The sequence below is a fragment of the Hyla sarda genome, chromosome 2 (assembly GCF_029499605.1).
Source record: "Hyla sarda isolate aHylSar1 chromosome 2, aHylSar1.hap1, whole genome shotgun sequence".
In the NCBI taxonomy this organism is placed as follows: domain Eukaryota; kingdom Metazoa; phylum Chordata; class Amphibia; order Anura; family Hylidae; genus Hyla; species Hyla sarda.
In genome coordinates this window covers 37,271,928-37,284,590 of record NC_079190.1, presented here as the reverse complement: position 1 = coordinate 37,284,590, position 12,663 = coordinate 37,271,928, and the positions used below count along the sequence as shown (strand labels likewise).

General features: G+C 44.0%; 1 protein-coding gene across 3 annotated transcripts in view; it reads left to right on the top strand.

Annotated features, from left to right (window-relative positions):
- PGR (progesterone receptor) overlaps positions 1 to 12,663 on the top strand; it is a 92,749-nt gene that overhangs the window by 66,450 nt on the left and 13,636 nt on the right. For all 3 annotated transcript variants that reach the window (XM_056561540.1, XM_056561541.1, XM_056561539.1), the window contains 3 exons: positions 4,469 to 4,771; positions 6,500 to 6,644; positions 7,738 to 7,868. In XM_056561540.1, coding sequence (XP_056417515.1) covers positions 4,469 to 4,771; positions 6,500 to 6,644; positions 7,738 to 7,868 — 579 coding nt within the window. The remainder of the gene's footprint in view (positions 1 to 4,468; positions 4,772 to 6,499; positions 6,645 to 7,737; positions 7,869 to 12,663) is intronic.

The following is a 12,663-nucleotide window of genomic DNA, read 5'->3' as shown; positions in this document are numbered from 1 at the left end:
TGATAGCTGGGACCCTGGGTTAAATGCGTATGACCCAGTTTTAAACACCGAGATCGGGTGTAGGGCGTACATGTACGCCCTACGTCCTTAAGGAGTTAAAGGGGTACTCCAGTGGAAAACTTTTTTTTTTAAATTAACTGATGCCAGAAAGTTAAACAGATTTGTAAATGCCTTCTATTAAAAAATCTTTACCCTTCCAGTACTTTTTAGCAGCTATATGCTACAGAGGAAATTCTTTTCTTTTTGAATTTTTTTTTTGCCTTGTCTCTCTGCTGACACCTCTGTCTGTGTCAGGAACTGTCCAGAGTAGCATAGGTTTGCTTTGGGGATATTCTCCTGCTCTGGACAGTTCCTGATACGGCATCAGGTGTCAACAGAGAGCACTGTGGATAAGACAAAAAAGAAATTCAAAATGAAAAGAATTTCCTAGCATACAGCTGCTAAAAAGTACTGGAAGGTAAAGATTTTTTAATTGAAGTAATTTACAAATCTATTTAACTTTCTGGCACCAGTTGACTTAAAAAAAATTATTTTCCACCGGAGTACCCCTTTAGATAGGGGATAAGATGTATGATTGCAGGAGTCCCATCGCTGGGGAACCCCGCGATCTCTGTGCAGCCCCCCCGGCATTCTGTGCCGGCCGCCGCCTCCGAGACGGGGGCGTGACATCACGACCACGCCCCTAGTGATGTCACACCACGCCCCCCTCCATTCATGTCTGTGGGAGGGGGCGTGACGGACGTCACGCCCCCTCCCATAGACATGAATGGAGGGGGCGTGGTGTGACGTCACTAGCAACCAATCAGATTGCATCTTTTTTTTTTTTTTTTTTAAACAAATCTGATTGGTTGCTACGGGCAACTCAACAACTTTTCCCCTGCACAGGTTTTGACAAATCATTTCTGGATGATTGAACATTATACGTAATATTTAAAAAAAAAAAAAAATTATAAAGAAAAGGTAAAAAAATAAATAAATTTAAAAAAAAATGGCTACCACCCCCATTGTTAATGAGCAGCTGTGTTATGCCATAAAACTAAAGAAACAAATAGAATACAGCATTTAATACTAGGTATGTTTTGTTAATGTTTTAAATCTTTTATGCCAGGAAGAAACATTAATAAAAGATAAACCTAGGTAAAGCCTAAAACATCTGCAAAATGATTCAACCGTAATTATCTTAGAGTTAAGCGTCAGTCGCTTCAGTCGCAGGAGGTCAAATGCATTAGCAGCAATTACCTCCAAATTATTTTTTCCATTTTCACATTTAAACAACACAACTAATTATTGGATTATATGGGAAAGTATGTTTTATATTGCCGAAAATAAAAACTGAAGACGCATCAATAATATTAAAATAAAAGGATGTAACATGTAATGGTGTATTGTGCTAGCAAGTATATTTTCACTGGATGTTTCATAACTTGGTAATGCTTGCCCCTATCCCATAATCTTAAAATATTTGGCCAGTCCATGCCCCCCAATATGCAATATCCTCCAATAGCATTTCCAGCCACACTTGATATAGGGGATACGTTTTTCTGCATGATATATCTCCTTTAAAGGGGTACTCCGGTGGAAAACTTTTTATTTTTTTTTATTTTTTTTAAATCAACTGGTGCCAGAAAGTTAAACAGATTTGTAAATTACTTCTATTGAAAAAATCATAATCCTTCCAGTAGTTATTAGCTGCTGAATACTACAGAGGAAATTATTTTTGGAACACAGAGCTCTCTGCTGACATCATGACCACAGTGCTCTCTGCTGACATCTCTGTCCATTTTAGGAACTGTCCAGAGCAGCATATGTTTTGCTATGGGGATTTTCTCTTACTCTGGACAGTTCCTGGAATGGACAGAGATGTCAGCAGAGAGCACTGTGGTCGTGATGTCAGCAGAGAGCACTGTGTTCCAAAAGGAAAATAATTTCCTCTGTAGTATTCAGCAGCTAATATGTACTGGAAGGATTAAGATTTTTTAATAGAAGTAATTAACAAATCTGTTTAACTTTCTGGCACCAGTTGATTTAAAAAAAAAAAAAAAAGTTTTCCACCAGAGTACCCCTTGTGGTGCCATAAAGTTATACAGAGTTGTAAATTACTTCTATTTAAAAATCTTAACCTTTCAAGTACTTATCAGCTGCTGTATGCCCCAGAGCAAGTTGTGTAGTTCTTTCCAGTCTGACCAAATTGATCTCTGCTGACACCTCTGTCCGTGTCAGGAACTGTCAAGAGTAGAAGCAAATCCCCATTGCAAACTTATCCTACTCTGGACAGTTCCTGACACGGACAGAGGTGTCAGCAGGGAGCACTGTGATCAGACTGGAAAGAACTACACAACTTCCTCTGAAGCATACAGCAGTTGATAAGTCCTGGAAGGATTAAGATTTTTATATAGAAGTAATTTACAAATCTGTATAACTTTCTGGCACCTGTTTATTAGAAAACATTTTTTTTCCCACTGGAGTACCCCTTTAATGTACATTGCCTGCTGATCATGCAGTTCTTTTCAGGCCCAATAAAATAAGACTTGTGGTTTAGGTTCATATCCCTGGTGGTCTAGTGGCTTGATGTACAGCCCCTGATGATCAGGCCCAGAGGTGGATATTATAGTTTAGTTTGCTGTCGCTGTTGGCTTAGTGTTCACAGTCCCTGCTGATAATTCAATTCCTTATAAACCATCCTGGTGGCTCTTGTGGTTTATTTTTCCATCCCTGGTGGCTAGTGGCTTAACTGGAAATGTGTCATCAGAAAATTACCTATTGTTTAACTAAAACTTTTATGTAATCATATTTATAGGAATCTGAGATGTTTATTCTAATTTTCTCTTTTACTATCTACAGTATATTTTAAAATAATCCTAAAATCTTGCAGTTTCCATTCTGGCCACTAGTCCTAAACCTAAGCTTCCTGTTCTGTACAGATCATATCCCAACAGTCTCCTCCTTATCATCATACACAGGAGGACAGTGAAAGGTGACACCATTAGATGGATGAGGCATATATTCACCATAGGTGTTGTCACAGATCAGCCTCCCCCTTCTTGTAAAAAAAAAAACTCTAAAATGGTCACAGAGAATGTTCAGTAACGTTTCAAATTCCTGTAAATGACACAGTTCCAGTCTACAGTCACTGCCACAGTCCATGGGGCTTGCTGTAAAGCAGATCACTAACTGCTGTTAAAAACAGCTCAGGCAAGATGGCTGCCCCCCATAATAATATACAAAAAAAAAATTAATTAATATTAAATAAAAACAGGTGAAGAAAAAAGAACTTGTGCAGGAAAAAATTATTCTAGGTAATACATTCCCTTTTACCCACCTTCTCACCAACCACAACTTTGCATGTCGATCAAAGTGACCTCATTTTTTTGTTGGCTATTTATGGTGGTTTAGTGATTAAGCTGCATTCTTTCCTAATCTTGTGGATAATGTTTACCTAAAATATGGTTGTACACTATATACAGTATGTATACATTCAATACAACAGACAGACAATACAACATGGATTTGGCAACCAAAACAAAAAAAATCGAGCCTCTAAATATGGAATCCAGTGTGAATTATGCTTAATTACTGAATGCCCACCTATAGACCTAGGGGTCACAGATACAAAAAATACTTTGTACGTTTATAGGGTTTATCCAGCAGGTACCCCATGTCCAAGCTGAGTAAAATAAAAAATTAAAAATCATTACTCACCTGCATGCTCCCTTGCCATTCCTGGTTCCATCTCCTCACACAGTAAATGCTGGATTAGCCAATAACTGGCAGAATTGGTGACCAGCCACAGCCAGTGTGTTAGGGTCACAGAAGGTGGCGGATCCTCTGGGCCTGTGTGGATGATGACGTGAGCCATGCCAGGGAGCCGCTGGTTTTCGCCAGAGCCCACTGCAAAGTGTGATGGTCTTGCTGCGGCAGGCGGCACCCAGTTTCCTACCCCTGGCATGACTCGTCCACACAGGTTGCTGGGATGTGGCGTGGCACTAAAGGTAGCTGGCAAGATGAGGTCAAGGAAGCAGTAGGTCATGGCAGGCGGCAAAGGTGCAGGGTCAGGTAACGGAACAAGGATCAGGAACACGGATATCAGGAACACAGTATGCTTTCACTAGGGCACAAGGTAACAAAGATCCATGCGGGAACAAATGGAGGAGCTGATACTTGAAGACAGGGTGCAGGTGTAGACAATTAAAGGAGTACTGGCCCTTTAAATGTAAGAGCTCCGGCGTGCGTCAATGAGTGCATGCGAGAACAGGAAGACCAGGGAGGTGAGTTGACAGGTGGGAATTCGCATGCGGGAGCAGCGGCAGTGGGGACATGACAAGAGAGAGCTCACGGCCAGCGTGTCTGGCCAGAACGCAAATGTTACACAGTGTTTGGCTCAGTGACCATCTTCTTGGACCGAGAAGGCAACCAGGACAGAAAATCCCTTTAAGCCTTAAAGTTGTATTTTACTTTTTTTTCCACTTAGGTCGGAAGTTAAAAAAATTTAACAGAATGAAGCCAGGAAGAGAGATGGAGACAGTGGTCATTCAGCAGCCCAGGAAACTTGAAAGTCAACAGGTGCTGGACCAAAGACTATCTACCAGTCAAAATCAAGAAATACAGTATATACCAGAACTCCTGCAGATATTACAGAGTATAGAGCCAGAGGTTTTATATGCGGGCTACGATAACACTCAGCCGGAGACACCTAGTGCTTTGTTGTGTAGCCTCAACCAGCTGTGTGAGCGGCAACTCCTCTGTGTTGTAAAGTGGTCAAAATCTCTACCAGGTAAACAGACATTGTAATGTACATGTAATAGGGTTTAAAAAAACAAAACAAAAAAGGAACCTGTGGCTATGAAAATGCTGTTCAATCTACAGGCCTCATGTTATAAAGCAGGAGAAGCTTAGCAGATTGAGTCCAGTGGGTGGTCCCACTCTGTGATTGACAGTCTTCCCAATATGAGCTTCCATACAGACATTATTGTTAGTTACTATTTGGGACTGCCCATTGGACTCTGAAGTTCAGAATGAGCAAAGAATTTGAAAACAAAAACATAAATATTTCGAATATGTGGAAATATTTCAGTAGGGTAACAAGGACAAGGTAAAAAGAACAAAAAACGTTGCACTCTTTCGGATCGAGTGGATGTGACCCACCACCACACCTATGGTGTCGTACTAACCTGTTGTAGTTGTCCAACAAGACAGACACAACACTGTGATAGGCTTAGGGTGGAGCCAGTATGTGCAGTTTGCAGCTCAATACCCCCGAGGGTACGGAATATGGAACCAGGATAAACAGACAAAAATAGGAAATCGGTAGAGCGCTACTGCTTGCAAGGAAAGGACTCCACTGATGCACAGGATGGTTAATTAGAATAAAAGATACTGGACAACGCATTTTGACGCTTGCACGCGCCTTCCTCTGGTCCACACTGAATTAATTCTGATGTGTCCTGAAGTGTCTCCTGTTCGTGATGCCACCAACGTACGTGGAAGACACTTCAGGACGCATCAGAATTAATTCATTGGGGACCTGAAAAAGGTGCTTGCCAGCGCCAAAACGCGTTGTCCAGTATCTTTTATTCTAATAAACTGTCCTGTGCATCTGTGGCGTTCAGAGTCCTTTCCTTTCAAGCAGTAGCGCTCTACCGATTCCCCATTTTTGTCTGCTAATCCTAGTTGGGTAACAAAAAATATGTACAGTATTTTTGTTCTAAAGAGATGGGGGCTGTAATTGTGAGCAAGACAATATGAAATATAACAGCTGGCGCTGTGGTTGCTTTAGGTCATTGAACTAGGGGGACCCAAGAACATTCTAGTTGCTCCACCTTCCCCATAACATAGTGAATTTTTCATATACCTTTTATAAATAGGCAACACAGTGCCTCCGTAGTTACAGTAGCTCCTGGACAACATCTGTTTAGAATCTGTATGTTCTCCGCATTGGTATTCTCCTGTTAAAGGGGTACTCCACTGCCCCAGCATTCGGAACATTTTGTTCCGAACGCTGGTGCGGGTTGCAGGGGTCGTGACTCGTGACGTCACGACTACATGACTCGTGATGTGATATCACACCCCCTCAATGCAAGTCTATGGGAGGGGGCCTGGCGGATGCCAGGCCCCCTCCCATAGACTTGCATTGAGGGGGTGTGACATGACATCATGAGGAGCGTAGTCGTGACGTCACGACCCCTACATCCTTACAGCCCCCTAGAAAACTTCATATTACATGCAGTTTTCTCATACAATGTGTGTGCATGCTCGCTTGAAATGCGTCTGGTGTTGCAACCTTACCTGAATCCTGTGTTGTCTGAATCTACAATAAAGCTGATATCTTTTTGGGGAAGTGTTGGATCGTTGTCCTCTTCTACACCCTACATATACCCCAACTGTGAGGTGTAACGTCTTTAAGGTTGACCACCTCTCATCTACGTGGATGGACATCATGTGCTCTGTTATCGAATCCTGTTATTTCTCAGCTCTATCTTTATTATTTTATTTCCTATTTTAGGATTTAGGACTCTCCACATTGATGATCAGATTACCCTCTTGCAATATTCATGGATGAGTTTGATGGTGTTTGCCATGGGGTGGAGGTCGTACCAGCATGTCAGCGGGCAGATGCTTTATTTTGCCCCAGATTTAATATTGAATGAGTAAGTATGGAACATTGAACATATAGTCACAAATCCTTATGGTTTTTTAAGTTTGGATCTGCCGAACCGTGAAGTGTCCTGTGGTTATTACCTGCAGGATAGGGACAGGGTACAATACACCTTACAGGGGTACTCTGGTTGAAAAAAATGTTCTCATATCAACTGGCTCCAGAAAGTTAAACAGATTTGTAAATTACTTCTATTAAAAAATCTTAATCCTTCCACTACTTATCAGCTGCTGTATACTACAGAGGAAGTTGTGTAGTTATTTTCTGTCTCACCACAGTGCTCTCTGCTGCCACCTCTGTCTGTGTCAGGAACTGTCCAGAGTAGGAGCAAATCCCCATAGCAAACTTCTCCTGCTCCGAGCAGTTCCTGAAATGGACAGAGGTGTCAGCAGAGAGCACTGTGGTCAGACAGAAAAGAACTACACAACTTCCTCTGGAGTATACAGCAGCTGATAAGTGCAAATCTGTATAACTTTCTGGCACCAGTTGATTGAAAAAAAAAATGTTTCCACTGGAGTACCCCTTTAATAGGTAACTCCTTATGGTAAATAAAAAATATTTCTAATATACTTTGGGTAAAAAAAATGAAGTTTTCTATGTTTTATTTGCGCTTAAAAAAGCTCAAGAGCACATTTCCCCCATCTCATACACAGACTTAGGACCGAGGTCCAAACACAGGAAGTGCAGCCTGGAGTGCTGAGGGGTGTGTGTCCAGCCTCATCCAATCATAGCTCCTCTCACACTTAACTGCCATATGCTGTTGGTTGGACACACCCCTCAGCACTCCAGGCTGCACTTCTTGTGTTTGGGCTTCGGTCCTAAGTCTGTGTATGAGATGAGGGAAATGTGCTCTTGAGCTTTTTTAAGCACAAATAAAACATAGAAAACTTCTTTTTTTTTACCCAAAGTATATTAGAAATATTTTTTTTTTACCATAAGGAGTGCAATAGCAAAAATTTGATTTAATGAGAGTGCCCATTTAACTTTTTAGAGATTATGGCGGCAGAAGATCAGTGTTCACTAAATATCTGCATTATCAAATTTGTGTCTTTATGCTCCTAACATGTAAATGTTTGTTTCCACAGGCAACGAATGAAAGATTCGTCATTTTACACCCTTTGTCTGTCAATGAGACAGCTACCGCAGGAATTTGTGAGGTTACAAATCACCCAAGAAGAATTCCTGTGTATGAAGGCTCTGCTACTCCTGAACACAAGTGAGTTATATGGGTACAGTATATGGGGACTTGGGGGAACTATTGGATTTTAATGAAAGATGGTGTCACCATAAAAAAAATGTTATGTACAAGCTATTCTGTGAGTCATGGGTATGGTCCAGTGTGTTTAAGGGGTACTCCACTGGAAAAATAAAAAATAAAAAATCAACTGGTGCCAGAAAGTTAAACAGATTTTAAATTACTTCTATTTAAAAATCTTAAACCTTCCAGTACTTATCAGCTGCTGTATACTACAGAGGAAGTTTTTTTTATTTTATTTCTTTGAATTTCAGTCTGAACACAGTGCTCTCTGCTGACACCTCTGTCCATGTCAGGAACTGTCCAGAGCAGGAGAGGTTTGCTATGGGGACTTGCTCCTACTCTGGACAGTTCCTAAAATCGACAGAGGTGTCAGCAGAGAGCACTGTGGTCAGACAGAAAGGAAATTCAAAAAGAAAAGGATAAAGATTTTTAAATAGAAGTAATGTACAAATCTGTTTAACTTTCTGGCACCAGTTGATTTAAAAAAAAAAAAACATGTTTTCCAGTGGAGTACCCCTTTAATCGCTGGGGTCCCACCTACCGGATGAACCATAGTGAACAAGCTCTTTAAAGGGGTACTTCGCTGCTCAGCATTTGAAACAAACTGTTCCGAATGCTGGAGCCGGCGGCGTCGGGAGCTCGTGACGTCATGGCCCCACCCCTCATGACGTCACACCCCGCCCCCTCAATGCAAGTCTATGGGAGGGGGCTTGACGGCTGTCACTTGACGGCTTGCATTGATGGGGCGGGGCATGGCATAATGGGGGCGGGGCTATGACATCACGAGCTCCTGGCGCCGTCTCCAGCTTTCAGAACAGTTTGTTCCGAACGCTGAGCAGCCGATGTTCCCCTTTAAATTGAAATTAAACCAGACATTGAACAGTAAAGCTGACTTTTCCTGGAATTCCAAAAGACACAATTTTACCTATTGATCACAGCCACTAAACTGGAGAATTTTCTTTTTGCAGTAATGTACGTCTATTGCACATGTAAATACATAAATACAAGGGGATAGATGGAGAATTCCTCTTTAGCAATCATATCACATCTACGTTATGTTTGCATTTTACTTTGTCATTGTCAGGACATTTTGGAGCAGAATTATATCTCTTGAACATCTGTAAAAATATCTCAGATTTCTCCTGAGGAAACACGAGATAAGATAAACTCCTGATATATCCTTGTTAGAACAATCTTTTATCTTTCTGTACTTTTTTGTCAACTGGTTTTATGTGAAATGGGCATGGTCAGATACAAAATCTTTTGATATTTTGTAAAGCATGTATGACCAATAGGTTTTGCAATTGCTTTCATTAGAAAATTTTCAGTATTTCATACTGAAAAAGCCAGTCAAACAACTCCCCCCCCCCCCTGCCTGCTTGGACACATACTAGTCCTGCTGTGTCCATGTGTCATCACCTATGTCATGGACACACTTCCTTGATTGACAGCTGTGAGCGCAGGGCTCAGAGCTGGAGGAAAAATCCTCCCACTGTCAGCTTGTGCCCTGTTACTGTCAGTGAGGACATGCTGGGAATTGTAGTTTGGCTAATACTAGGGGAGATGTGAGCAGACAGCATACTGAGGGAGGGGGCGGAGACCTGCACAGTGAGGCCACGCCCCCTCCCTTTGAGAGGAATTCAGACTAGTGAGCTAAATTAAAAGTGTAATAAAAAATAAATAAAGGTGCTAGACACATAAAAATTAGATGTACATGGTCAGGATTAGGTACTGAGTGATATATTTGGGAAAAACATTTTTTTTGGATCTGACGGGTATGCTTTAACTCTTTCTGCCTTGCAATGTGTAGGTATGTTGCTCCGAGCAGTAGACCAACACAAATAGTTGACAAGTACAATGCACCAAAAACTCAGACCCTGGTCTTTTAAAGGGGTACTCCATTGCTCAGTGTTTGAACAAACTGTTCCGAACACTGAAGCCGGCGCCGGGAGCTTGTGATGTCATGATGGGGCGGGGCTATGAAGTCACGAGCTCCCGAATCCGGCTCCAGTGTTCAAAACTGTTTGTTCCAAATGCTGAGCAGCGGAGTACCCCTTTAACCTTTTAGTAGCCACACTTCATAGTAATTTGGGCATCTATAAGGTGTAAATAAAAGGGTAGGGGCTCTTTAGGGTTATCCCCATGTCAGACAGTTTTTAACATATCCACCCTTTACACCCATAAGATCTATGCTGGAACAATTGGCTGCCACATCCGGGTGGAGGAATGTCACGATGCCGGCTGGCAGGTAGTGGACCCTCTGTGCCAGAGAGGGATTGGCGTGGACCGTGCTAGTGGACCGGTTCTAAGCCACTACTGGTATTCACCAGAGCCCGCCGCAAAGCGGGATGGTCTTGCTGCGGCGGTAGTGACCAGGTCGTATCCACTAGCAACGGCTCACCTCTCTGGCTGCTGAAGATAGGCGCGGTACAAGGGAGTAGGCAGAAGCAAGGTCGGACGTAGCAGAAGGTCGGGGCAGGCAGCAAGGATCGTAGTCAGGGGCAACGGCAGAAGGTCTGGAAACACTGGCAAGGGACACACAAGGAACGCTTTCACTGGCACTAAGGCAACAAGATCCGGCAAGGGAGTGCAAGGGAAGTGAGGTAATATAGGGAAGTGCACAGGTGAAAACCCTAATTGGAACCACTGCGCCAATCAGCGGCGCAGTGGCCCTTTAAATCGCAGAGACCCGGCGCGCGCGCGCCCTAGGGAGCGGGGCCGCGCGCGCCGGGACAGAACAGACGGGGAGCGAGTCAGGTAGGGGAGCCGGGGTGCGCATCGCGAGCGGGCGCTACCCGCATCGCGAATCGCATCCCGGCTGGCAGCAGGATCGCAGCGCCCCGGGTCAGAGGACGTGACCGGAGCGCTGCAGCGGAGGGGGAGAAGCGAGCGCTCCGGGGAGGAGCGGGAACCCGGAGCGCTCGGCGTAACAGTACCCCCCCCCTTGGGTCTCCCCCTCTTCTTGGAGCCTGAGAACCTGAGGAGCAGACTTTTGTCAAGGATGTTGTCCTCAGGTTCCCAGGATCTCTCTTCAGGACCACAACCCTCCCAGTCTACTAAAAAAAAATTTTTTCCTCTGACCTTTTTGGCAGCCAAAATCTCCTTGACCGAGAAGACGTCCGAGGAGCCGGAAACAGGAGTGGGAGGAACAGATTTGGGAGAAAAACGGTTGAGGATGAGTGGTTTGAGAAGAGAGACGTGAAAGGCATTAGGGATACGAAGAGAAGGAGGAAGAAGAAGTTTATAAGAGACAGGATTAATTTGACACAAAATTTTGAAAGGACCAAGATAGCGTGGTCCCAACTTGTAGCTAGGGACACGGAAGCGGACATATTTAGCGGAGAGCCATACCTTGTCTCCAGGGGAAAAAACGGGGGGAGCTCTTCTTTTCTTATCCGCGAATCTCTTCATGCGTGAAGAAGTCTGTAAGAGAGAATTTTGGGTCTCTCTCCATATAATGGAAAGATCACGAGAAATTTCATCCACAGCGGGCAGACCAGAGGGCAAGGGGGTAGGGAGGGGGGGAAGAGGGTGACGGCCGTACACCACGAAAAATGGGGATTTGGAGGAAGATTCAGAGACCCTGAAGTTATACGAGAATTCGGCCCATGGAAGGAGATCTGCCCAGTCATCCTGGCGGGAGGAAACAAAATGTCGCAAATAATCACCCAGGATCTGGTTAATTCTTTCTACTTGTCCATTGGACTGGGGATGATATGCAGAGGAAAAATTTAATTTAATCTTGAGTTGTTTACAGAGAGCTCTCCAGAATTTAGACACGAATTGGACCCCTCTATCCGAGACAATCTGCGTAGGCAACCCGTGAAGACGAAAAATGTGTACAAAAAATTGTTTAGCCAACTGAGGCGCAGAAGGAAGACCAGGAAGAGGGATGAAATGTGCCATTTTGGAGAATCGATCAACGACCACCCAAATAACGGTGTTACCACGGGAAGGGGGTAAATCAGTAATAAAATCCATACCAATCAGAGACCAAGGCTGTTCGGGGACAGGCAGAGGATGAAGAAAACCAGCGGGCTTCTGGCGAGGAGTCTTATCCCGGGCACAGATAGTGCAGGCTCGCACAAAGTCCCCAACATCCGTCTCCAGAGTCGGCCACCAATAGAAGCGGGAGATGAGTTGCACAGATTTCTTGATGCCCGCATGACCTGCGAGATGGGAGGAGTGACCCCATTTGAGGATTCCGAGGCGTTGGCGTGGAGAAACAAAGGTCTTTCCTGGAGGAGTCTGCCTGATGGAGGCAGGAGAAGTGGAGATCAGGCAGTCAGGTGGAATGATGTGTTGCGGAGGGAGATCAACTTCTGAGGCATCCGAGGAACGAGAGAGAGCATCGGCCCTAATGTTCTTATCGGCAGGACGAAAGTGAATCTCAAAATTAAATCGGGCAAAGAACAGAGACCACCGGGCCTGGCGAGGATTCAGCCGTTGGGCCGACTGGAGGTAGGAGAGGTTCTTGTGGTCGGTGTAGATAATGACAGGAAATCTTGATCCCTCCAGCAGATGCCTCCATTCCTCAAGTGCTAATTTAATGGCTAGAAGCTCTCGATCCCCGATGGAGTAGTTCCTCTCCGCTGGAGAGAAGGTCCTAGAGAAAAAACCACAAGTGACAGCATGCCCGGAAGAATTTTTTTGTAGAAGAACAGCTCCAGCTCCTACTGAGGAGGCATCAACCTCCAATAGGAAGGGTTTGGAAGGGTCAGGTCTGGAGAGCACGGGAGCCGAAGAAAAGGCA